The 27,902-nt window shown below is 43.2% G+C and overlaps 2 protein-coding genes and 1 pseudogene across 2 annotated transcripts in view; 1 reads left to right on the top strand and 2 right to left on the bottom strand.

Moving 5' to 3' along the window:
* EXTL3 (exostosin-like glycosyltransferase 3) overlaps positions 1–17,607 on the top strand; it is a 131,372-nt gene extending 113,765 nt beyond the window's left edge. Inside the window, 3 exon segments of the mRNA XM_006774761.2 lie at positions 1,485–1,629; positions 7,390–7,518; positions 14,503–17,607. Of these exon segments, the coding sequence (XP_006774824.1) occupies positions 1,485–1,629; positions 7,390–7,518; positions 14,503–14,712 (484 nt within the window). The 3' untranslated portion in view covers positions 14,713–17,607.
* Positions 17,608–19,831: 2,224 nt separating this feature from the next.
* LOC107184831 lies at positions 19,832–22,748 on the bottom strand (annotated as a pseudogene).
* Positions 22,749–27,179: 4,431 nt separating this feature from the next.
* INTS9 (integrator complex subunit 9) overlaps positions 27,180–27,902 on the bottom strand; it is a 100,537-nt gene continuing 99,814 nt past the window's right edge. The window contains exon 17 of the mRNA XM_006774762.2: positions 27,180–27,879. Within this exon, the coding sequence (XP_006774825.1) occupies positions 27,703–27,879 (177 nt within the window). The 3' untranslated portion in view covers positions 27,180–27,702. The remainder of the gene's footprint in view (positions 27,880–27,902) is intronic.

Genomic DNA, 27,902 nt, shown 5'->3' on the forward strand with positions numbered 1-27,902 from the left:
ATCAATGAGAGAGAAACATCGATCAGCTGCCTCCTGTACACCCCCTACTGGGTTGTGCCTGCAACCAAGGTATATGCCCTTGACTGGAATCAAACCTGGGACCCTTCAGTCCGCAGGCCAGCGCTCTATCCACTGAGCCAAACCGGTTAGGGCTGAATAAGATATTACAAATGTGTCCTTATCCCCCCAATGTCCCTTCACCCCCTCAATCCTGCCCTCACCCTCATCTCAAGCAGTTTAAAGCTCTCTTTGGGGCTGAGGTGAAGTAGGAAGTAGTGGTTCATTGTTTACAGGACCTTGAAGCAGAGCTGATGGGTTCTGTAGAGCAGAAGTGCTTTCAGCTCTAGGATTTTAGCCTGGAAAACCTGGGGACTGATTCTGTTTGTCGTTTTACTTGTAAATTTGGGGATGATGTAAAATTTTATCCTGGAAACATTGAATTTTCAATTTATTTATTACATTTATTAAATCTTTTATTTACATGGTTCTGTAGACCACTTTTTATGGTGTAGGTCTCTCCCTCAGTTCTGCTTAAATCAGGAATTAAGACTGTTGGACCTTACAGAGACTTGACTTGGGGTGATGAACACACAGTAGAGTGTACAGATGATGTATTGTATAATTGTGCACCTGAAACCTGTAGAGTTATGTGTTTTTTTTAATTCTCACCCCAGGATATTTTCCCATTGATTTTAGAGGGAGTAGAAAAGAGAGGGAAAGACAGAGAAACATTGATGTGAGAGAGACACGTTGATTGGTTGCCTCCTGTACATGCCCTGACCAGTGCCCAAGCCTGTAACCGAGGTACATACCCTTGACCAGAATCGAACCCGGGACCCTCAGTCCTCAGGCCAACACTCTATCCACTGAGCCAAAGTGGCTAGGGCTAACCTGTACAGTTTTATTAACCAGTGTTACCCCAATAAATTCAATAAAAAGGCAAAAAAGAAAGACTGTTGGACCTTACTCCAGGCAGCAGTCTCCTGTGTTTAGACCAGTGGTCTCTAAGCTTCTTTTATAGTATACTCACTCAGGAAAAGGAAAAATTAAGTATGCAATATACATCAGTTATATACATACATGCCTAGTGTACTAATGTAGCATGCTCATTAAAAATAAAACTTTTTAGATAAGAAGTAAATAGGAGTAGACATTTATATCTTCTTTCTGCTTCTTAGCAGAATATTATGCATCCCATGTTATTCCAGCTTGTTCTTTCTGTAAGGGTGGGAGAGATGCTGGCTGCCAGGAATTAGAGAAGCAGTAAAAATAAGCTGGTGCTTATTAAGGAAGCTGCATGTGTCGCTCATTACTTGTTTTTATCCTGTTTGGCTTGCGATTTTGTTATTAAAAACAACAACAACAACAAAAAGAAGGAACAGCCTAAGAACCAGAACCTGCAAGACATAGGCAGTAATCTTAAATGTTTCTGATAATCTTAGAGCTTTGTACTTAGGTGTGTACATATACTTGTGCTTTTCGAGGGTGTGGAGAGAAGCACGGGACCGCATTGTGGGCTTCCCTGGCCGTTACCACGCGTGGGACATCCCCCATCAGTCCTGGCTCTACAACTCCAACTACTCCTGTGAGCTGTCCATGGTGCTGACAGGTGCTGCCTTTTTTCACAAGGTAAGACAAGATTTGGTTAGAATGGCATGAACTTGTTAAGAATTCAGCCTTTATGTTGCAGTGTAATGCTGCCCTAAATTTATCTCTCCTAGTGCTTCTCATATGTCCCTTCTTTGCTAGAAATAAGTTATTTCTGTTTTTAAAGACAGAGATCAAGATGCTTAGAGCAACTCTGGAATAAAAAGTCAGGGTGAGAAGACGGCCTATACAATTGTATGTAGGCCACTAGGTGAATTAAGTTCATCTTTCTGGGCCTTACCTTGTCATCTGTAAAATTGAGAGCATTGTGCTAAACTAACATCCAGTCTCAGAATTGCTGTTCCAGATACGGCCTGGCATAGAGGGCTGAGCCTGGCACTCTTCTGACTCAGGCTCGCCACCACTCTCCCATGCCCACCACAGGCCTCTATCTGTTGTGGCTCTGTTTTCTGTTTGATTCCTTAGAGCTTGTAACCTTCATGCCTCCACATCCCAATTTTCATTGATTATCCAACATGCAAACCCCTCCAGTTATTACTCCTCACCTGTACTGTTATTGCTAAACTGTTCTATTTTTTTTGTTTGTTTGCTCCTGACTCCTCTTCTCTCAATTTCTCATCTGTTCTATAAAGTAGCCACTGGCCACTTGTGACTGTTCAGCACTTGAAATGTGGCTGGTGCTCAAACGTTGAGATGTGCTGTAGTGTAAAGTACACACCAGACTTTGAAAACTTAGCATGAAAGAAGGCAAACTATTTCAATAATTTTTTATATTGACTGAATGCTGAAATGCACTTATTTTGGATATATTGGATTAAGTAAAATACATTACTAATTAATTTTACTGTTTCTTTTTGCTTTTAAAAATGTGGCTACTGGAAAATTTAAAATTACATGTGTGACTCATATTTCCATTGGATAGTGCTGCTCTGTACCTTCCCTCTCAGTTCCTTCCTCTGGACTCTGAAGAATCCCTGTTCTCAGATAACCAACTCACCTACAACCCATGGAACACCTCCTCTGTCTCCTTGACCTGATGGAAACCTGACTCTTCTCTAAGGAGAAAAGTATTTTTTCTGCAAACAGGGATTGAGGCCACTCATCTCCCAGATTTATACTTTGGATTAGGAAAGGTGTAGAGAACTTTTCACTGCTTATCAATGACATATCTCGACAATTCTCAACTGACATATGAAATCTCATCGGAGGCTCATGGTTTCTGTCTTGTTGCTGCTGTCCGCCAGCCTCATAATCATTCCCTCACAGTCATCAGGATGTTAGTACCTGGCCCGTCATCCTAATCTCCATTCCATGCTGTCGGTCATTCTGGGTGACTCATTCCCCTTATGAAGACCCACCCACCGTACTGTCTTCCCCATAAATGTTGAAGTATCTCATGGTTCCAGCTTCATCTAGTGATCTCCTTACTTTGTGTTTTCCTTAGACATTCTCTCATACTCACAAGGTCTTGTGGCTTTCCTTACACATAAGCTGATGATTTCTCTATCTATATTCCAGCCTTGGCCCTTCCTTGAGATCTGTACTTGTATATTTGTTTCCAGGTCATCCCCTATATGTCCCTTGTGGTCCTTCAAACGGAATTTTCCTCCAAGAAGCCCATGATTTCCCACCCCTTTCAATTCCCTCAACTCCTTTGCTCCTCATTTATTTCATATCTCAGATGGTGGCATCTTGCAAGTCATCTCAAATAGGACCTTGAAAGTGATCTCGCTGGGGACATTTGAACCAGCCTAGGAAGTCATTAAACTTGCAGCTCATTTTTCTTTTTAACGTGTAACTGTTATGCTCATCCCACTCCTGAGTCTTGCCCTGTGCTAATTTTCTAAACGTGGATTGGCTTTGGCTGGGCTGGGGATTGCAAGGAGGGGTGAGAGCATCTGGCTGAAAACTACCTGGGAGTCTTTTATTTTCACACTGGTTGTCTGAGAAAGAGCCACTGATTTTTAGCAGTGTCTGCTCATATAACTTGAGAATTTGTCTTCTGAAAAGTCTGCCTTCTCAATTCTCTGATGGCTCTATAAAAGTTACAGTAGTCAGATCTCTTTACTTCCAAGTAATAAATAATTAATAAAACTTAGGGTTTTGGGGTTTTTTTTTCTGTTTGAAAATCTAGAGCAGAGTTTACAAACTAGCAGCCCCCAAGCTTTCTGTGGCTCATAGAATGTTACTTTACAAAAAGATTGGGACCTTAATGAAAATGAAAGTCAGGTCACACAGGGCAGTGTTTCTGCCTGAAACACACTGGCTGGAGCTGCGTAGCTGCTGTTCCTGTACCTGGGCATGTACGTGCTTATTTTCTCCATGACTCTGTTTTTCTTACACACATTTCTTTAAAATGTTGTGTATTTGCCTTACTTGTTTGATCCTGGAAAGCAATTAAGTGGGCATTCCCTAATCTGGAACAGTCTTTTTTTCAGTTAAAGTTGACATTCAATATTACATTAGTTTCTGGTGTACAACATAGTGGTTAGAGATTGACATAACGTATTAAGTGATCACCCCCATAAGTTTAGTACTCACCTGACACCACACATTATTAGTATATTATTGTTGATGTTCCCTATGCTGTACTTTATATCCCCAGGACTATTTGTAACTGCCAATCAGTACTTTTTAATACCTTCACCTTTTTCACCCACCTGCCCCCCAGTACTCCTTTCATCTGACAGCCATCAGTTTGTTCTCTCTATCTATGAGTCAGTTTGTGTTTTATTTTGTTTTTTATATTCCACTTATAAGTGAAATCCTATGGTGTTTGTCTTTCTTTGCCTGACTTATTTCACTTAGCATAATACCCTCTATTGAAGCAATCAAGTTTTTTTTTATTGTAAGTGCCTATCAATAGAAATTTTGAACCTGTACCTCACAAATATGTATATTTATTTATGAGTTATATTTATAAATGTATACTATCATACTTATAGAAATTTTTGTAAGGTTGAGATAAAGATGAAATAGTTTCAAAGTATTCTCACTTAATTCTTAAATTTTCATGACAGCAGTGTGATTGAATATGCCTTATTGTTTTTGAAAATCTTGATTTGACACTATGTTATGGCAAGTCAGAGATCTATTTCTAAATTAAGCATATTTTTGATACTTGGTTTTAATCACTGTCCCTGGAAGAATACCTTATTGCTGGGCTTACTAAGTCATGATACTCATCAACCAATTTGGTGGCTTGTTGCTGAAATTGACTAGAATTTCCATCTTCCATGTCGCCATTCAGTTTTTTAAGCAAACCAATGAGGTGTTACATTATTGTATTTGAGAGTAGTTTCCAACTTCATTTCAACTTTTTGTTCAGGAGATTTTTAAACAGGTTACAGAAGGTTTTTTTGTGTGTTTTTAAAATGTATACATCTGAAAATTTTTGTAAGTTATTTTTGGCATTAAAATTAGATAATTGTGAAAATACTGCTAAGCAAGGGTTTTCATAATGGTTTCTCTGTTTTTTAAAGGCAATTCTTGTTATAATTTCACCTTTCTCTTGATGATATGGGTTGTGGTTAATATACATTTTCTTATCAGCATATAATGGCAGCCACTGGCATTTAAAGGGTCAACATATCTTAATCACCTGCCTTTTTCTAAAAGAAAAATGTATAATTCATCTTTTTTGCCCCCAAAATACATTTTTATTGATTTCGGAGGGAGAGGGAAAGATAGAAACATCAATGAGAGAGAACCATTGATCGGCTGCCTCCTGCATGCCCCCTACTGGGAGCCCACAACCCGGCATGTGCCCTTGATCAGAATCGAATCTGGTACCCTTCAGTCTTCAGGCCGATGCTCTATCCACCGAGCCAAACCAGCTAGCGCTCATCTTTTAAGTTCACCATCTCTTAAGTACTTTGCCACCAAACCAGCAAACCACTGTATGCTACAAAAATTGTGTGATCAGTTTTTCATTACATAGATTCCATATTTAAGGTAATAAAATACATAAATCAGTTTTATTGAGCACCTTACCTCTTTATTCATTATTGCAACACATCACAGTTAACATGTATCCTGTTTTATAGCATTTGCCCATTTCTGTAGTGTAAATATTCTTACTATGGCTGATTTCAGGTTATCAACATAATCACTAAATATGGAGTTGGGAAGAAATGTGGATTTGCACATCATTGTATAGTATTTTCACCATATAAATATGATAGACATAGACAACCTCAAGATAACAGTGAAATTTAGTTAATGATAGTAAAATATAACAATTTTTTAATTAAGCGATGAGCTTTAGATTTTTTTTATTATAGTTATTTAAGTTTATACAATTATATTTTTAATAATAGTTATTTTTTCATAACAAATTCACAAAATTTCTAAATAGTCTCACAACATTTCTGAAAACTTAGCAGTCAGCATTCATGAGCAGGTGTGAGCCAGCTTCGGCATACCATTCTGTGGGCCTTGCAGGACATTTCAGAACTTAGGCTTTTGGTCTGAGTGAGATGGGAAGCCATTGAGGGGTTTAGAGCAGCGATTTTCAACCTTTTTGTTGATCTGACAAAAAATAGGTATAATTTTGATTAATTTACACTGATGGCTATTGTTGTGTTGGTTGGTGTCAGTTTTTTATTCGACAGTCTAAGGGAAAAGAGGTAAGTGTCCCTGACTAAATAGTCAGGTATTGCATGTTTTAAAATGCTGGTTGAAAATCGCTGGTTTAGTGTGACATGTTAAGTTGGACTTTTAACATGATCACTCTGCTGTGCTGAGAATGGACTGTAGGGAAGAAAATATGGCATCAGAGAGACCATTTAGTTTTTATTTTTTTAAAATATATTTTTATTGATTTCAGAAAGGAAGGGAGAGGGGGAGAGAGATAGAAACATCAATGATGAGAGAGAATCATTGATTGAGCCTGCAACCTGTACATATGGCCTGACCAGGAATCGAACCATGACCTCTTGGTTCATAGGTCAAGGTTCAACCACTGAACCATGCCAGGCAGGCCCAGCAGGGAGACCATTTAGACAATATGAGTAATCCAGCCAAGAAATGATGGTGACTTGGAGCAGGGAGGCCAGTAGCAGTGGTGAGAAGTGATCAGATTCTAGACTTTGTCTGTGAGGTGCTGAAGGATTGGATATTTCATGGCTCAATGACTTACTGAGAAATCTGAGAAGATAGCCAGGCTTTTGTTGTCAGAGAGAATGTTGTTCAGCTGAACCAGTGTCTGACCTGATTTGACAAATTTTTAGATTGTTGTAAAATCACTGAGGTACTAAGGAAATTAAATGAAATTGCGATTCTCTAAGGGGGTGATAATGGCAACTTGGAAGGGGTCATTATTCATTGCAGAAGTTCTGCCTTGCAGGATGCTAAGCCACCCTGGCCCCAACTCCTTAAATGCCAGTGATGGCTACCTCTTTTCTCCCACTTCCTAACAGCCCCTAGGTCCACACTGTTGTGGTTGTTAATCCTCACTGGAGGATATATTTTCCCATTGATTTTTCAGAGAGTGGATGAGAGGGGGGAGGGGGGATAGATAGATAAAGAGAGAGAGAAACATTGATGTGAGAGAGACACATTGCTTGGTTTCCTCCTGCACGTGCCCTGACAGGCCTGGGATCGAACCTGCAACACAGGCACATGTCCTTGATCAGGAAATCAAACTCTTGACCCTTTGGTGCATAGGCTGACACTCCAACAACTTAGTCAACACTGGCCAGGGCATCTGCTCATATTTTTGGGGAAAGCCAAAGAAGTATGGCCTCTAACAGAGTGTGATTCTTTTTCTTTCCCTGACAGTACTATGCCTACCTGTATTCTTACGTGATGCCCCAGGCCATCCGAGATATGGTGGATGAATACATCAACTGTGAGGACATCGCCATGAACTTCCTTGTCTCCCACATCACTCGGAAACCCCCTATCAAGGTGAGGGTTCCACTACTGATGGGTCTGGGGTGCATGAATACTGAATTCACGTAGTTTGCAGTAGTGTAGCATGTAACCGTACCTCAGAGTCCTCATCTGTAAATGGGGATAATGATACCATTAACCAAAAAAGGATTGTCTGAAGGTTAAATTAGTTGTTAATTCAGTGGCTCTTCACTCTTAAGGGTAAAATAGATAGAACTCAGAGGATTTGGAACTTGGTTGGGAAAAATGTTACATCTTTGTTTTACTAATTTCTAACTGGAACTTTTATCAGTTATGAAACAAGCTACAATTCATAAGAGCCTTTGCAGTAATTGTGATTTGTCACCAGTAGTACTCAGACATTTTCATATCACATTTGCTGTTGTATCTCAAAGTGCCACTTGTGATCATCACTGCTATTAACTACCAAATGCCTTTAGATCTAGAAAAGAACACATGTATTACTGTATTTCAGTATAACTTGTTTCCTTTGTAATCGCATGTAGTTAATATTATGCATTTAAAAACATTCTGAGATGGAGTCCAAAGGTCTCCCCAGATTGCCACGTCAGAGTGGAGGCGACTCCTGTGGCACACAGATTTAAGAATGTCTGGGTTAAATTATGTAAAGCTCCAAGAATAATGCCTGGCACATAAATAATTGCTAAAAAAGTTATTTAGTTTAAAACAAGAGCAAAAGTGCCGTCAGAATTCTAGAAATTTGAGTTTTGTTTTTATCTTTGAGTTGCTGAATAGATTTGATCAGAGTATTCCAATTTCATGCTCAGCGCATAGAAAGACCATTTCCATCACCCTTTCTGTCATCACTGCAGGTTCAGATGAGTGAGAGCTCTCCTGGTGAGGGCTAGGGGAGGCCTGGTAATGGCCTTCATAGTGATTAATACTAGAGACTCTGTGTGTCAATTCAAATGAGCAGTATTTATGACTGTGCTCTGTCAGTATTCATGCCATAGCCTGATGTCCTTAGAAACATTACTTAAGGCCTTATTTTATTGTTTAAAAGGCATATTATTTAATATTACAAAATAATAAGTTATCTTTATGGATATCATTACTGCCATGAGTATATAATATTTTACTCTTACATATTGAAGGTAAGTTTTATATAAATAACCAGCAGTCTGTACTAATAATGATAAATCATATCTTTGGTGGGAAGCATTGTGATAATCAAAGGACATTGGATCCATGCAACAAAGGGTAACAAGTGGGGGCTAGGTGGAGGTGGACAAAGGGGGGTGGAAAGAAGGGACATTTTAATACTGTCAGCAATAGAAAAAAGTTTATGTAAAACAACAACACAAAAGAGAGATAGAAAAGCATTTGGGGGCCTTCTGCATCCATTTATACCTAGCAAGCCTTTTTCCAAGTATGGCTCAGGGTTATAACTTTAACTCCTGATAACCCCATAGTTTCTTCTATCCTAGTGCCTTCTGCTAGCAGTGGTTCTCAACCTTCTGGCCCTTTAAATACAGTTCCTCATGTTGTGACCCAACCATAAAATTATTTTCGTTGCTACTTCATCACTGTAATGTTGCTACTGTTATGAATCGTAATGTAAATATCTGATATGCAGAATGGTCTTAGGTGACCCCTGTGAAAGGGTCATTCGGCTGCCAAAGGGTTCGTGACCCACAGGTTGAGAACCGCTGTGCTAAAGCTCACAAAAGAATAATTAGCAAAATAATGCATCCAATTGTGTGGGTTTTTTAGAAATTGTGACTGATAATAGTCACAGTTATTTTCATAAAAGTAGTATGTTTGCCAGGTACAGTGATAGATCTAATGTAAAACAGTGAAAAGCATACTTCTTTGCAAACTCTACAGTTTGGGAGACAAGGCCTTAGAAAGAAGTTAGTGATTGGGGAAATTTTCTATTCCTTCTCCTTTCCTATGTGGCCAGGGACTGGACGTCAGTCAAGATGTGTCCTTCCATTTATACCTCCCTCATCGGTCAGAGACAGCCATGAAAGTCAGGCTCTGAGCGATTAGGTGTCACCTGAAACTCTTACAGACACTTTTATCAAAGTGTGTTTGTCTATATTATTAGACTAATTAAACACTGGCCGAATCTCTTCAGTGTAGAGAATGAGATGGAAATAATTTGCACATGGTATACATGCCTCTTACCAAGAGAAAACTTAAGAAGTAATTATTCTCTGTGAATTTTCTCAGTCTTATGGGAATATAAGAGGAATTCAATTCAAGATCAGGGTGAACTTTTTATTTTTATTTTATTATTTTTTTAAATATATTTTATTGATTTTTTTACAGAGAGGAAGGGAGAGAGATAGAGAGTTAGAAACATTGATGAGAGAGAAACATCGGTCAGCTGCCTCCTGCACACCACCTACTGGGGATGTGCCCGCAACCAAGGTACATGCCCTTGACCGGAATCGAACCTGGGACCTCTCAGTCCACAGGCCGATGCTCTATCCACTGAGCCAAACCGGTTTCAGCCAGGGTGAACTTTTTAAAATCAAAGGCCCAATAAATTAAGAATGCCTTCAAATTTTGAGTTAATTTATTCAAATTCTGAGTCCAGTTATGCACTTTATAGTATAGAACCAGTTGGCACTATTTTTAACTTACCTACTTTCAATAGCATCAGGTATATGTACTATTTTGTATTCTAAAATAATAATTTTTTTGTATTAAATACTTTAAAAGTACACTGTTGAACTGTTCTCTCCCTTGTTAAAATTAGAAAGGTTGGCCCTAGCCAGTTGGCTCAGTAGATAGAGTGTTGACCACAGACTGAAGGGTCCTGGGCTCAATTCCAGTCAAGGGCACGTACCTTGGTTGCAGGTTCCTCAGCCCTGGTTGGGGTGTGTGCAGGAGGCAACCAATCAATGTGTTTCTCTCACATCAATGTTTCTCTCCCTCTCCCTCTCACTCTCTCTCTAAAAATCAGTGGAAAAATATTCTTGGTTGAGAATTAATGAAAAAACCACACAAAAAAAAACAAACAAAAAAATTAGAAAGGTTGGTTGGTTTTATGATTAGCAGTGTTCTTTTAATAATGTTAATATCTTAAGAATACTGACTAAAGAACAGGGAGTTAATGTTCTTAGAGCAATTGCTGCTTTGAATATTGTAATGTTACATTTTCCAAGAGGAAAAAGAACTAGACTACAAATAGGCTTTATGCAGAATAAGGATTTGGGGGGTAAGATTAATGATGTTTAGGTACAAACTTAGAATGAGTAGTAAATAAGCCATGGAGACCTAATGCGCGTTATAATGGCTATGGGCGATAACATTATCATATTGCAAGCCGAGGATTGCTGGCAACACCAGAACTGAGGGGGCAGGGAACAAGCTGTTCCCCAAGCCTTCTGAGAGATGGACACCTTGACTTCAGACTTGTAGCATCCAGAACTGTGAGAGGATAAACGTTTGTTTCTAAGTCTCTAGGTTTGTGGTCATTTGTTTTAGCAGCCCTAGGACACTAATACAGTCACTATCAGGCCTTCAGTGGTGCTCACACCATTGTTTTCCTTTATGCTTTTGTCACCTAAGCATCCATCCCTAAACACTGTGGCTTACTTGTAAGATAAACCTTTTTGTGTTAAAGTAGATTTAGATTTACAGACAGTTGTGAAGCTAGTACAGAATTCCCACCTACTCCATGCAGTTACCTTGTTATGAGCATCTTATATCAGTGTGGTCCACTGGTCCCAGTGAAGGAACCAGTATTGATACACCATATTACTTGTCTATCCTTTTTTTGGATTTCCTTAGTTTTTGCTAGAATGATAATGTAGTAGAATAATGTAAAGTGTAACCAAGAGCTTATGTGAGCAGCTGTGTGCCCTAAACTCTCAGTTCCCACATTTTTGGACCACATTCCATGGCTCTCTGGGGTAGAAAGCCTGACGAGAGCACGGGGAGCTGACTCTGCGTAACTAGCCCACACCCACGGTGCAGGCCACACTCGGGAATGAGGCCGGACAGCTACACCTGCTCCCCCAGGGAGGCCCGTAGAGAGGCTCTGGACTGGCAGGGACTCCTGGACCATGGAGAGTCTGCAGCAGACATATGCACCCCGGGCCGACCGATTCCCTACAGTTCCCTAAGCCACATTCCCACTAACTGGAGAGGTTAGAGGAGCAACCCAGGAGATGCCTTTAAGCCAATGCTTGGTCATTGGTCAACAGGGTTAAGTACAAAATGAGTTCCACAGTGAGCTTGACCAGAACCGGGCAGAGCAGGTGAAAGATTCCAAGGCCCCCTTAGAGTCCCACACAGAGGGTGGGAGGGGGAGATATGTGTGTTCTGCTGTGGGCACAGTGGCAAGTTCTGTTCTGCTGTCCTGGCCCGATTGGTACAGGTCCTACCAGCTTTCTGGGTCTGCCCTCTGGTGGCCCTGAGCTTTCACTTCTGAACCTAAACTTCCCAGCCTCAAGCATACACAGAGCAGGACTGCCGGAGGCGGAGGGCTCTCTGAGGAGGTGGGTGGGCATCATCATGAGAATGGGAGGGTCCTCCACACCCTCCCCTGGGGTGGGGCAGGTAAAGAGCACACTGGGCCCCAGGGGCAGAGTGCTGCTCCGAGCAGGAAGGAGTTCAGATGGGACAAGGGGAGGAAGTCAGTGTCTATTTTCTGTTCCAGGATCACTTTGCCATTTTAAATTTTATATAAATGGAATCATACAGTGTCACTTCTCCATGTCTCTTAATCTTGCTTTCATATTTTTAAAGCTTTTTGTCAGTATTTTCCATATAATAATTTTATTATACTTTTTATCACTAACATTTTCTTATTGCCCATCAATTGAGTTTGATTTAACTCAATATACTTTTCATTTCTGTTGTTCTATTTGGTTCCTTTTCATATTTGGTTCCTTTTCATATCTGTTAGGACTTTTTTGATAGTCCCTGTTTCTTCCATTAACAGGGACTATCAAAATTGAGAAATCTTTCAAAATTGCATCGTAATATTATACACATTTATTGTTACAGTCACTCTGATAATCCTGCTATTTTGCAGTGTTTTGGGATCTGATTCTGTTGTTTGTTTCTTCCTTATGTGACTCATTTCCATTCTTGTGACTTTTTTTCTTGTTAATCCTCACCCAAGAATATTTTTCCATTGATTTTTAAAGGGTGGAAGGGTAGGGGAGAGACAGAGAAACATCAATGTGAGAGAGAGAGAGACAGAGAGAGAGAGAGAGAGAGAGAGAGAGAGAGACAGACATCAATTGGTTACCTTCTGCACACGCCCAGACAGCACCAGGGATTGAGCTTGCAACCAAGGTACAAGCCCTTGACCAGGAGTCGAACCTGAGACCCACCCTTCGGTCCACAGGCCGACGCTCTATCCACTGAGCCAAACTGGTTAGGGCTTTGTGACTTTGTTGTTGTTAATTCTCACATGAGGATATGTTTTCCATTGCTTTTCAGAGAGTTGGGGGGTGGGGTGGGGAGGAGAAAAACATTGATGTGAGAGAGACACATCAACTGGTTGCTTCTCGCATGTGCCCCAACTGGGAGTGAACCACAACCCAGGTACATGCCTTTAACCTGGAATCAAACCCGATGCTTGGGCTGGTGCTCTAGTCGCTGGGCCACACCAGCTAGGGCACAGTTTGTGACTTTTGATTGTGAGGTTATATTTTTGGGGATTTTACCTGTGTCTCTTTGAGGTCTAAGTTTGCACCTGAGAGGATTTGCATTTCCTTCTCCTGCATCCCTCAGGTCTACTTGAGACCCGTGTAAGCTAAGTGAGCATCTTGGGACCGTTCAGGACACACAGCAACATACATGCCAGCCTCAGGTGTGTGAGGGCCAGCGTGTGCTTAAGAGTGGTCAGAGTGCTGTTTCTTCTCCGCTTAGAGCTGAGACTGAGCAGAAAACGTTTCCTTCCTGTTGCTCTCTGTGGCTGCCTCTCTCCACGCAGCGTCTGGGTACAGCGGGTCCCAGAGCTTCACACAGTCTCCTGTCTGACTCCACACTCTTGCCTCCTGAGTCTGATAAGGACCCCACGCCCCTGGCTGCCTCACTACATTCAGGCCTTTCCATTCTTTTGGCCTCTGAGGATTTTATTTTTCATTACAAGCTCAGGCATATATTTAAAGAGATGGTTTACATATATCTTACCCTGGTTTTTTCCGCCAGGTATTCTGTGCTGAGGGGTTTTATGTTATGTGGTCGGCCACATTGTTGATAGTGAAGCTGTTACATTATTCTCCATACTTTTCTAATTGCTTCAAATTTCCTAATACTACTAAACTGTAATATGACTACTTTCCCATGTCTTTTTCCCTCCCCTTTCTTTCTTTCTTTTTTTTTTTTAAATCCTCACCCAAGGAGTGAGGATATTTTCCCCCATTAATTTTTAGAGAGAGTGGAAGGGAAGGGGGAGGGGGAGAGAGCAAGAGAGAGAAACACCGATGTGTTAGAGACACATTGATTCGTTGCCTCCTGCTTGCACCCTGACTGGGGCTGGGGATTGAACCTGCAATCGAGGTACGTGCCTTTGACCAGGAATCGAACCCTTTCAGTTTGTGGGCTGATGCTCTGACCACTGGGAAAAACTGACCAGGGTCCCATGTCTTTTGTAATTTTAAAAACTTTTTATGGTTGTGTAGTATTTTATAATTATTTAACTAGTCCCCTTTTGATGGGTCATTTTCCAGTATTTTGCTATTTAAGATATTGAGAAACAACTTTATACCTACATTTTTCTGGGCAGCCAAGAACACTAGCCGCAGTTACTAAACAGGTAACACTGACCATTTTAAAGCTCCTGATACCTGTTAATTACAGACCGTTGGGAAGAGCCCCTTTACGTGTTGTAGCCACGTGTGTGGCAGGCGGCAGCCAGGGCACTGGCCCTGACTCCCTCTGAGCGCATGTGGCTGTCTGAGGCCATGTCTTCCCTGTGGACGTGGACGCATCAGGTTGGTTAAGCTGTGGGGTTTCTCAGCGTTGGCACCTGTGATCCTCACTGTGCTCCTTCTTCCCTGTTCCAAGGTGACCTCACGGTGGACTTTCCGATGCCCAGGATGCCCCCAGGCCCTGTCCCACGATGATTCCCACTTTCACGAGCGGCACAAATGCATCAACTTCTTTGTCAAGGTGTACGGCTACATGCCCCTGCTGTACACACAGTTCAGGGTGGACTCTGTGCTCTTCAAGACCCGCCTGCCCCACGACAAGACCAAGTGCTTCAAGTTCATCTAGGGGCCTTGCAGGTTTGGGGAGAGGATGAGCGGAGTGAGGGAGGTGGCTCCTAGACGTGGAAGGACCCCAGGCACATCCACTGGGTGGGTGGCCCAGACCCTCTGCTGGGAGAGGCGGCGGGAAGAGTGGAAAGGAAATAGTTGCCTTTCTCTTGAAGCTGCCACGCTGGGCCTGCAACCCGGACAGAGGACACTGGGACTCCCTGCACAGGGCACTGACTGATAGCTTACACTGAGGACATGGGGGCTCTGGAGAGTCACTCACGCAGGTCATAAGCCCAGGACAGCTGGTTTGTGGTTTTTAAATCCAGTAACAACTATTATTATTATTTAAAAAGAAAATGTTTCAGATTTGCCATTCGAGGCTTATTTATATATATATGTGTGTGTGTGTATATACATATGTATGTGTATGTATATATATCGCACACATACTCACATGCATATACACATATATATTTGGGGGGAATTTGAAATTTCTGCCTGTCTCACAAAGTGAGGGACCCACCAAGGCTCCTGATGTTCTCTCTGGTGGAGATGGATCCTGGCCTTAGGTATCTGGCTCATCCTTAAAGATCATCTCCATTCTTCCCAGAGGATGTGCAGAAACAAAAAAGGGCCGGCTGGCCCTCTTATGGGGCCTGGGATGAGATAAGACCTGTCCGTTTGTTCCTTCTCCCTTTGCCCTGCCAACGGCACTCCGTGACTCCTGTCTCCTCTCCCTTGAGTCCCTGGGGAGGGCGGACCTGCATCTCGGGGACAGTTGAGCTGCCTTGTGCTGGATCACTGGTGTGTGTAGAGTCACGATGAGGTCATGCTGTCCCAGGACTGTCCCTGCTTTTTCCTTCTCTTCCATGTTGGAACCAGAGGAAGGAGCAAGGAAGGGACCCCAAGGCAGCACTTCCAAGTGGCTCTTAGTCCGCCCCCCTTTTATAAATGTGTTTTGGCTTCAGGCTTTCCTGAGGGTTGTCTCCTGTGTAAGAGAACAGAACTGGCGGGCTGCCCTCCCAGGTGTGGTCTGAAGTGGTTTGCAGGTGGGCCTTCTCTCTGTGACTTGGAATAAGCAAGCGTCCTTTGTGGCCCCCCACCCGGCTGGCCGGTGAGTCTTACGCAAGGCAGCTGCCTTGGGATAAATACCTGGGTGAAATTCACCTTCCCCTCCACCGTATGTTACCTGTAGTTTTTGGATCCCTAAGGCCTGGTTGTTCCAGAACAGCCCGAGGTTTGGTATGTGCCAGAACCATGGGAGGATCTAACGCCCTTTCCTTGACTTCTGACTGAAATATCACAGGCATTTTCACCCACATGGTCACTTTCTTGGGTTTAAATTTCCATTCCCTGGGCTGAGATAGAAAAGCTCATTTTTCTTTTGTGGTGACGGCAGTAGGATAAGCAAAGAGGGTGTTAGTGGCATTTGGCAGGGATTCAGCCCACACCTTTGGCCATTTTCTGGACCCCACTTCCTTCCAGTGAAGTTGAGTGTAGCTGGTTTTCTGCACCTGAACAAAAGCTCAGGTCTGTCCTGGTCATGCACATGCCTTAAACCGGTCCGTCTTCCCCAGACCTTGACACCTGTGCTTCTATTTCTTGGGGGCACATTCTCCCGTGACCTGCCTGTACCAGTGGGTTCTCTTCAAGTATCATTTCGAAGCCAGGCTCTGTCCTGTAGATACACCGGACCGTAGGGCTAGCTTGACCCAAGCGGCCTCTCCGCAGGCAAGCAGGACCAGGGCTGCTCCCAGGGCGGTGGTGTCCTCCAGGTCCGCAGCGGCATTCTTCTCGTGGCCGTCCTGCTGAGGCGGCTGCCTAGGGGATTGAGTTACACTGCTCAGCAACCCAGCAAAGGGTCCAGACTCCCAGCATCCTAACTTTCTAGCGTCCTTTCCTTGACTCCTGACTGTATTCTTTTTAGCAGTAGCCTTCTTCCCTCGGGAAGCCAAAGAGTGTGGTGTGTCGAGCTATGTATGTGGCTGCTATTTTTATCTTATTTCAATGTGAGGAACTAATATACTGCCCTTCAGTGGGACATGGTAGGAAACGAGCCGTCTGTGTTAGGATCCCCTCCAGAGGAGCCAGATCGTTGGGTCCCTGAAGGTTGTTGGTGGATCCAGGGGTAGCCAAACGGGCTGAGATCATGGAGAACGTCAGCGCGTGCTGTAGGCAAGGTTGTGATGCCAGTTTCAAACAAGGATGCTCTATTGGGACCTGGATGGACACTGACATGAAGGACCCCACAGCAGGCTCTGGTGGACACTAAGAAAACAGCCGTGTTGTTAGACACTCCTCAGCAGCAAGCAGCAGGGTAGGCGGATCTTCTGGATTGTGGGTCAGGTGCTCCTGGAGCTTGGCCGCTGGGTTTTGCCACGTGGCTTGGGGGGAAGGGGGCGCGCTCTGTGCTTAGAAGGCCTTTGGTGCTGATCGTTACCTTGGGAAGCCTGATGTCACCTGCACCACCTGTGACTCACCTGGAACATGGAACAGCTCTGAAGATCCACGTGGGTTTCCTTGGCTGTTGAAGGGAACACCCAGGGCCCAGGACATCTTGCTCTCCAGGTAGCGGTTTGCTCTTCTCCGTGAGGGGAATCCCGAGTGAGGGCCTCCCAAGGTGCTCGGCAGCCGTTCTGCGCTGGGCACCTGGCCAGGCTCTGTTGGCTGTGGGCGCACGTCCAGCCGGGGCCTGCGCACAGGGCTGAGGGTCCATCTGTGCGGGAGGGTAACCCCTTTAGTAGTTGCCTGCCTGTGTGCTCACAAGCTCCTGGTTTGAGATGATGACACGTAGAAGGGGGAGCTCTCTGCTATCCATGCCATGTCTATCCGCCCACCCTTTCTAGTCATGAGCACAATGGTCTGACATGGGATTTTTGTAAAAAAATAAAATATATGGAGACTAACTCAAGCAGTGTGGTGGTCTTTTGTGGTTTCCTCTGCAAGGACAGAGAGTGACCTGAGAGAAGGTGCCTGCTGGTTCCAGGGTGCCACCAGAGCACAGCCTGGAGTAGCCTGCATTCCTAAACCCAGGTGACACTGCACACAGGCATGGACTCAGCTGCCTGGCCTGCGCCTGCTTCTGCAATTACTCAGTCAGAGAGGAATCCAGGTGTAATTTAACAGGTGTGAGTGGGATGTGGGATGGCATGTGGCATATATGCTACCTTTAATTTTTCATGGTAATTTTAAAACATGTGGCCCTGACCGGTTTGGCTCAGTGGATGGAGCGTCGGCCTGCGGACTGAAAGGTCCCAGGTTCGATTCCGGTCGGGGGCATATACGTTGGTTGCGGGCACATCCCCAGTAGGGATTGTGCAGGAGGCAGCTGATTGATGTTTCCCTCTCATCCATGTTTCTATCTCTATCCCTCTCCCTTCCTCTCTGTAAAAAATCAATAAATATATTTTTAAAAAGATTACAGACCAGAATATATTAAAAAATAAAAATAAATGAAAAATGCCACTGCAGGCAAGCTGATATTGGTGAGAAAAATAATAGCAACTGAACTAAAGATATGTTTACTTCTTTGGCATAGTTTTAGGATAAAATGAGATTATGTATGTCAAACATATACAAGTGTGGATAAATCCCTTGTACATACAAATTCAAATGTCTATTATATTATTACTCCTGTTGTTTCTGTTTTTATTATAATGGGGTGTTTCATCCCATATTGCAATTTTGACTTCTTTAATGTCTTCTACATTGAACTTGAGGATAGGGATAATGTCTTATTTTATATCCTACCTGATTGATGTTTCCCTCTTGTCGATGTTTCTATCTCTATCCCTCTCCCTTCCTCTCTGTAAAAAATCAATAACACACATATATATAAAATAAATAAATAAAACGTGTGGATGTGGCGAGTGCAGGGGAGCTTGTGTGCGCGTGTTCCAATGCACAGAGGACAGGGTTGGCCTGGAGTGACCTCGGTTGGTCTAGAGGTCGCTTTGTTGAGATTCGAGGAGTCACTGAAAGTACCTACGTCTAGTTGGTGCTTCTCAACTGTCAGAGCCCAGTCCTTTGGTGTCTGCGACCACTGCTTGGCTATGCGATCAAAGCCATCCTCGGAGAGAGCGTGAGTCAGGTGTCGCAGATGGGGAAATCGGAAAGAAGACAGGAAACTGGGGCAAGTTGAGTTGGGGGGGCTCCTGTCCTAGGCTCTGTGGTTGGGAGTTTGGGTCACACTGACAGTCCTAAGCGTGTGGGACCCAAAAGTCTGATACCTGCAAGTAGTGTTGACAGTCGATCAGGTAGATTTGCGCAGGTGAGGCGGGTAGATGTGTCATATAGGGTGGGAATGCCTACTTGGGTCTGGAGTTTTGACTGCCATGTTCCTATTCTTCCAACTGTCCATCTTGTCGTAATTTGTCCTGGGACCAGAGAGCCTTGAGGAAGTTGCACGAGGCTATAGAAATGGGCGTTTTACTGAACATGGGCTCTTGACAGTTCCTGCTTGGACTTAACCAGGTAAGCTAAAGTGGCCAATGTTAGTGGTTGATAGTATTGCCAGTGAAATCGGCTCCAAAATATTTACAAAAATGTGTTTGGGAAGGATAATGTTGCAGTTAAGGGTATGGGCTCTGGAATAGGTTACATGGGTTCAAATCCTAGGTTGTCCATTAAACTGTGGTGGGGAGCAATTTACTCTATTAGATTGTTTGGGGTGACACTAGTCAACGTTAACATATAGGTTTTAGGTGTGGGTTTCTATGTTACAAGATGTAACCCACCATGTGCCCACCACCCAAAGTCAACTCTTCTGTCACCATATATTAGGACCCCATTCTCCCCCCACCACCTCCCCTCTGGCAACCACCATTCTGTTTGTGTTCACGAGTTTCAGTTTTATATCCCACAGATGAGTGAAATCAAATGGTTCTTAGCTTTTTTCTGACTTATTTCACTTAGCATAGTGTTCTCAAGGCCCATCTCCAGTTATCTATTCTAAACTTTCATCTGTAAAACAGCAAAAATCGTGCCATATCTTACATGTTGAAAGTTAGTATAAATGTGACGAGTCCACTGTTTGGCACACAATAGAAATGAACTATTATTCGGGTAACGTTCTTTTTTTCTGTTTGCCATTGTTTAAGACTAAGATTGGAGTTGCTCAAGGAAACAGGCAGACGCAGTGAGCAAGAGGGGAGTTTATTAGAGGGAATGGGGATGGAGCCCCAACCGGGGAAGGTTAGGACTCAGTTTCCACTGTCCTTGGGGTTGAATTATTTTTTCTTAATTGGTACATTTATTAAAAGTGTAGACTAATGGTCCTGTGCTTAAATGTTGTGGTGGATGTGTGCTCGCTTCCATAAAACATAACTAATCATAAGGAACTCTTCAACAAATATACTCCTGATAGAAGTGAACAGGTCACTAGAAATGACTGACAAGACAGGGCCACTGCAGACATAATTAATAATTGCTAGAAAATGGAGTTTGACGTTATTTATAATTATACCAACATTCATGGAGGCTGAGTATCACGGGCATAAGCAGCGTGTTTTCATGCTTCCCAAGTAGTTTTTTGTTTTAGATACATAGTGTATATTAGGTCGGTTACCACAACCAAACTTGTTCTCAACAAGCACAAGTTTTATGTCCCTTCACCAGTCTCTCCCATCTTTCTGGGCCTATCTATTTGCAGAGCAGAAACTGTAACCAGTTCTTCATGCATTCACATGTAACATCCAATCTTTATATGCTGTCCAGTTTCTTTAAGATAGAAGGAGTGACCCGCGGCAGGGCTACGTAGATGAGGAAGTTCCGTATGGAGGTCACATCCTCGCGCATCTTCCGTTTTATCTCCTCAGGGTCCAGCTTCATGCGAGGCCCTCCATACGGAACATCATGGCTCTGCCTCACTGGCTTCCACCAGCCGCCCTCTCAGGGTTGGATTTTATGCCCAAAACTGCAGGGGGAGGAGGCTGGGGGATGTAAGTGTTCTAGTCCGATTACATGGAGTTGGTTGTCCTTTAGACCGATGAGTGCTGGCCGTTGAGGCTGTGGGTTGTAGGCAGCCGTTGTTGCCGTGAGCCTGCTGTCTTGCTCCCGGTGTGGCTGCCTCCTGTTGTGCTGGATAGGGTGACCGCTGGCTGTTCCACGAAATGCGGCTGGGGCCACTTTCTTGTTCAGGACTTTCTAGTCCGGCTGAGCCACAGTCCTCTGTTGGCCTGTCAAAGACCCAGCTGGAGACACTGCCTCCAGGGAGCCTTCCCTCCTGAGTCACTGCCCCTCCACCCCGCCCCCCCAATTATCCTGTTAGAGCTGCCTGTCTGTCATGTTTACAGCCCTGCTTCCCACACCAGATTGTAAGCCTCTTGAGAGCAGAGCGCATGGTAAAGTGCTGAATAGTTTTTTGATGAATGATTTGACAAATAAAGAGGGTCACATAGAAGTCATAGTTGGCCATGAGCTGAATAGTAATCAGTACTGCAGTGTTTCTGGAATACGTTACAGCTGTGGTACTAACCAGACAGGTGACAGAAGCCTGGCACAGGATGGTGGAGAAGTTCTACAGTCACTGTTATTACTCCATCATCGACAAGGGCTAAGAGAGCATGTCAGGAAAAACACGACACTGGATGGGTTCCAGAAGAGAGCATCTAGGTGGGGAGCCTCGCCCGAGGGCCGTATTTGGTTTGCTATTTAATTCACCTGCTTCTTGGCCTGGTTTTATTAGGGAAATTGTTTTACTTTTTCTCTATTTGTCTATAAATCCTGGTGGTACTGTATGGTTGTCATACTAGAATTTAAACTATTTAGATTCTATTTACTTAAACTATTAGTCCCAATAGTTAATTATGAAACATTTCAAATGTACTGATAAGCTTAAATACTTTTTATAGTATGAGTCTGTGTGCCTAACATCCATTTTACTGTACTTTCTTTACAGTTATCTCTATATCCATCCCTCTATTCATCCTATTTTTGGTATATTTCTAAGTGAATTACATAAATACATTTCCTTCTAAATATAAGCACACACATATTAACTGGACATCAATGTTAGTTTCTATGCATTTAATGAAAATTTACATATTAAATTTATACACTGAAATACACAAATCTTAAGTACATCTTCTGTTGAGTTTTGACAAATGCATACACCTATGTAACCCAAACCCCTATCAAAAAATAGAACATTTACTATTAAATCCAGAAAGTTACCTCATTTTCCTTCCTCATCAGTCTCCCTCTCTACCCTCCCAGAACCAATATTCTGATTTTTTTCTTTATCTTGGGTTAGTTTTCCCTGTTCTAAGGTTTCATATAAATGGTGTTGCACATTTTTTAACTCTTTTGAGTGAGCCTGGAAGAAACTCAGCATTGTGTTTCTGAGATTCAGCCCCTGCTGTATTAGTAATTTGTTCCTTTTATTACTGAGTAGTATCCCAAATGCAGTGTAACAGCATCGGTCCATTCTGTTGACAGGCACTTGGGCTGTTTCCAATTTTTGGCTATTATGGGTAAAACTGCTCTGAAGATTCCTGTGCAAGCCTTTTTGTGGGTTTATGTTTTTCTCTGGGGTAAATACCTAGAAGTGGAACTGTTGTGTGATAAGGTAGGCATATACATGGTTAGTTTTTTAAAAAATTTTACCTTTCATTTACAGTTTGCATTGAACATTATTTTGTGTGGTTTCAGGTACAGCATCGTGGCTAATCATATACTTTACAAATTGTTCCCCCAGATATTTTTAGCACCAACCATATACAGTTATTACAGTAATACAATGTTACTGACTGCACTTTATACCCCCGTGACTATTTTGTAATGACCAGTTTGTACTTCTTAATCCCTTCACGCTTTTCACCCCCCTCCCCTCCCTTGACCACCAGTCTGTTCTCTGTATCTATAAATTCTACGTTTATAAGCAGCTGCCAGACCTTTCCCCAAAGTGACTGCACACGTTTTGTACTCCCACAGATAATAGGGCCCCGCTTTTCCCACAGCCTCACCAATCTATGGTGTTGTCAGTCCTTTAAATTTTAGCCATTCTGGTGGGTAATGGTATCTTGTAGTTTCAGTTTGCATTTCCCTGATAACTAATGGCATCTTGCTGGATCATATGGTAGCCCTATTTTTAATTTTTTGAGGAACCTCCATACTGGTTTCCATAGTAGTACCAATTTACATTCCCACTAATAGTGCACAATTGTTCTCCTTTTCCACATCCTTGCCAAAACTTGATTATCTGTTTTTTTAATGATAGCCATTCTAACAGGAATGAGGTGATATCTCATTGTGGTTTGATCTGCATTTTCCTGATATTAGTGATATTGAACACTTTTTCATGTACTGTTGGCCATTTCTGTCTTCTCTATGGAAAATGTCTATCCAAGTCCTTTCCCCATTTTAAAATCAGAGCATCTTTTTGCTGTTGAGTTGTATGATTCTTTATATATTTTGAATATTAGACCCTTATCAGAGAGATGGTTTACACACACTTTCTCACATTTGGTTGCTGCCTTTTCATTTTGCTGATGTTTTCTGTGTGGTGCAGGAGCTTTTTAGTTTGATGTGGTCCCACTTGTTTATTTTTGCTTTTGTTGCTTGTGCTTTTGGTATCATAAAAAAAAAATGTTGCCAAGGCCTACATCAGTGGTTCTCAACCTTCTGGCCCTTTAAATACAGTTCCTCATGCTGTGACCCAACCATAAAATTATCTTCGTTGCTACTTCATTACTGTAATGTTGCTACTGTTATGAATCGTAATGTAAATATCTGATGTGCAGGATGGTCTTAGGCGACCCCTGTGAAAGGGTTGTTCGACTGCCAAAGGGGTCGCGACCCACAGGTTGAGAACCGCTGGCATCAAGGCACTTTACCCTTGTTTTCTTCTAGTAGTTTTGCAGTTTTGGGTCTTACCTTTAAGTATTTAATCCTTTTTGAGTTAATTTTTGTGAGTGGTGGGGGTCCAATTTCATTCTTCTGCATGTGGTTCCATTTTCCCACCACCATTTAGTGGAGACTGTTCTTTCTTTGAGTCTCTTGGCTCCCCTGTCAAGTATTAGTTGACTGTATATGTGTAGGTTTATGTCTGGGCTCTCAGTTCGATTCCATTAGTCTCTGTGTGTTTTTATGATGGCACCATACTGTTTTGATTGCTATAAGCTTTGTAATAAAGTTTGAAATCAGAAAGTGGGATGCCTCCGGCTTTGTTCTCCCTCAGGATTGCCGGGCTACTTAGGGTCTTTAGTGGTTCCATAGGCATTTTAGGGTTGCTTTTTCTCTTACTGAGAAAAATGCTATTGGAATTTTGATAGATGGTAAAATGATGTTTTTATGATATGATTAAAATCTGTAACAGGCTACCAAGAAGCAGTGGAGACTGTGATATTTAATCTTTAGAGAATAAACTCATGATCAGTGTTGGCTCTAACCCCCACCAAGATTAGACATTTTTGGCTCAACTTTATACTGCCTGTCTCTAGGATTTAGTTGTTACTCGTATTTCCTCCAGAATTATAGTTGGTTATTTTTACCTCATCCTAGGTTCATGTTATTTACACACAATTCCACTGCAGTGAATTTAAGACCATCTCATATTTTCTGCTTCCCCACAGTATGGTATGAAACAATGAGACAACATTCAGCTTTCCTTAGGACTGTAGGGGGAAATGGGACTCGGTGCCAAAGGAGTGTCTCCCTTTCCTGCCTGCCAGTGTACATGGCTCATATGAATATATCTATATATACAGGAGGCTAAGCGACCAGCTGACTGGCCGGTAGGTATGACGCGCATTGACCACCAGGGGGCAGATGCTCAATGCAGGAGCTGCCAAGCGACAGCAATTTTGCAGCGTACCCTCTTGCACTCCGGGACCCTTTGGGGGATGTTGGGCTGCCAGTTTCAGCCCGATCCCTGCAGGCCAGGCTGAGGAACCCCACCTGCCAGAGGGACCATGCTCACTCTGCAGACGCCCTTCAAACCCCAGGGCTACCCCAGATGCAGCTGGGGAGGGACCGTGGGAGGTTGGCTCCAGGGCGTGTCCAGCCTGTCTTGCCCAGTCCCACCCCGCCAGCCACCTTCTAATTAATTTCCTTTCAATGTGCACGAATCCATGCACCGGGGCATTAGTGTATTATAAGGACATCGTCCCCCTTCTCCCCGTGCCCCCCCCCCCCCCCCCCTTCTAGTTTCCTTTCAATGTGCACGAATCCATGCACTGGGCTTCTAAGTATTCTATAACTTGGGAGGTTTCTTCACTCTCATTTCTGTTGATATGTCATTGTAGTTTGGCAAAGCCACCTCTTGCCTGTATAGGCCAACTGAGACAGCCGAAAGCTTCATGTTCTCCAGGGATCATGGAGAGGAGTTGTTACCTTTGCTTGAAAAGAAATGGACTAACAGGCACGCCTTCCCTTCCTGGCCAGCTCCTGTTCCCGGATACCCACCTGCGACACGATGGTAAAGCAGAAGCCACTTACTGGCATGTGTTTTGGGGAAAGTTACTTAACCTCTGCACCTCAGTTTCCTCATCTGTAGCCCAGGGGAGAGAACCCTGAGCCAAGAGCACCTAGCTGAGCCACACAGAAACGGTGAGATGATGTTGTATTAAGTTTGGGGGAACTTTGTTACATAACAACAGCTGTATCACTTCTTAGAAAGATGAAATAACATCCGGTTCCTCCTTAGTATTTTTAATGGTTTTCTAATTACTATGTAATCAAGCCTTTCCAGGTGCCAGACCTTTCGCCAGGTCAGCACCAATGGTCAGGGGGCTGCCTCTCCGTCAGTGTGGGTAGCCCTTGAAGATGGGTGTGCCATTTCTTCTGGGTCTTCCACTCACCCACCTGGTGTGGGATCCAGAAACCTGAGCTCTGGTGGAGTGACAGCTGCTCTTGGAGAGGCCGGCTCCAGATTTCCTCTCTGCTCTAATGAGCGAGTCCCTGCTTCTTCCTCCCCCTGGCTTCCCCCACTGAGTAGGTGGGAGCAACTTGATTAAAACCATCATAATTTCTAGATTATCCCCTGTCCGTTTGACTAATTTACATATACATACTGGTTGTCTCTGTAGTAACCACCTCTCCAGGGATCAGTGCCCTGTGTTCTCATCAAGCACTTAAACAGAAAGCAAACTTGAACCAATCCAGTCATTCCTGAATGTGTCATCATTAGGGCCTGTAAGTAAAATAACCATTTGATTTCTTTTGAGCTCTGTTTTGTACTGTTTTTGTATTTTCATGATTTAAAAAAAACTTTTAACTTGATTCTCTCAAAAGTTTTATTTAGGAAGTATACCTACATGTGATGCTATTTACAGTTCTCCTCCTAAAAACTAAATTTTCCTGGCCATGGCACATCCGTCTCTTGTAATGTCTATTCTCTCTCATGGTTGAAGGCTCCCAATCTATTCCATAGACACATCCCAGGGCCCTTGATTGGAATGACCTGTACCTTAAAAAACACCTGGGTAAGCATTCTTGTGCCCCAATCTAACAAAGTTGGAAATGGCAAAAAATGAAGTAGTCTTTTTCCTCCTTTAACAAAGAATTCATTCTCACTATGTGTTTATTCCAGAGGGAGAATTGATACCCAACTCTCCATAAAATCCAAGCAAGCAGCTCTATAGTGCTGTCTATTGTAGATGTATGCATCATACACGCATATACACACATATATAAATCCCTTTGTGATGTTTAGCTGCTAATTGAGTTGGAGGACTGACTTTCTGGCGGAACTTCAGTCTAAAAAATTTGTTCAGAACAGCAGGCTGAGCTGGGACTACTACCATAGGCGACTACTTCTAAGACTTGCACTCCACATTTTAATACCTGAAAAATGTGCACGTGTGCTACAAATGATGCTGTTCGATTAGACATCATCTTGTAACTGTCTGTCTGAAACAGTTCAGAAGCAGCATTACTTCAAATGCACTACTGTTACTGGTGGGTCTTTGGGCACTGAACTTAATGCGGAGAATCTGTGGGAAAGGTTACTACAGGTAAAGGTCATCTAGTGCAGCGGTCGCCAACCTTTGGGGCCTCACGGACCACAGGCTGGTGACCGCTGATTTAGTAGCCCCCTCTTCAGAACCCTCCCAGAAGGTCAAGGCTGGGGTTTTTCATTAGAGACACAGCTCAGGTGAAGTTCACCTTTTCAAACAATTTAAGGAAACTATTTTTTTAAATGTGGCTCCTATTCTCCTAGATTCTTTTGTTTTCATTGATTTCAGAGAGGGTGAGAATCATCGATTGCCCCTGCACGTCCCCTACTGGGGATCGAGCCCGCAACCCTGATATGTGCCCTTGACTGGAATTGAACCCGGGACCCTTCAGTCCTCAGGCTGATGCTCTATCTACTGAACCAAACCAGCTAGGGCTGAATTTTATATTTAAAAAAAGCCAGGTTATATTAGTAAACATGCTCACCAAATAAAAATTTGCTACAGTATTTTATAAGTTTATGCTAGTCTGAATATTTCCACATATTTTCAGATACTGTAAATTGTAGGTTCAACAGAGCATAGAGACTCCTATAAAAATAAGTTTTATTCTCAAAATGGGCTCACAATATAAAACACAGATAAATGGATTAATTTTACTAATTTTTTTGGGATCGTCTGTCTTATCAGATGCCACACAGTAGACAAGCAAGTAAAACAAAGTCACTGGTTCCCCACCTGAGGCCTGTGACACGATGAAAAACAAACACTGGCCACTAGAGACAAGTCAGTCATCTTTTCACCTCCCCTCCCCTTCTGTCACTCTTATGCCACTCGGCTCACTGTCTTACCATCCTGGCTCCCCGAGAGAGCCAGGCTTGGGAAGAAAATGAGTCGAAAGCTTAAATAAAGCAAAAGCTCTTGCCTGAGACAGCACTGCAGGTGCGGCCCTCTCTCCTGACATGGCCCTCGGAGCCTTTTCCTTTAGGTCAGAGACCACCACAGAGGCCTGGCTGACCTTGTGTGCCCTTCCTCACGTGGCTTGTGCTGGGCAGGCAGAGTGGGAAGGGCGGTGGGATCTCAGGGAAGCAGACATGGCTCACGTGTTCCATTCAGAACTTCTGGAGGAATTTGAGGACAAGGTCCCGCAGTCGTACCCTGAGCATCTCGTCATTGTCACAGATGATGTGGGTTGAATCTTCCTCTATCTGGATGAGGGTCTCAGCTTCTTGGAGCAGGACGATGTGGCCCTTGGCTGTGTCCTCTACTTTGATGTCACTGAAGCCATGCTGCTCCAACAGAAAAGAGAAGG

Source organism: Myotis davidii, unplaced genomic scaffold, assembly GCF_000327345.1.
Source record: "Myotis davidii unplaced genomic scaffold, ASM32734v1 scaffold524, whole genome shotgun sequence".
Lineage (NCBI taxonomy): Eukaryota > Metazoa > Chordata > Mammalia > Chiroptera > Vespertilionidae > Myotis > Myotis davidii.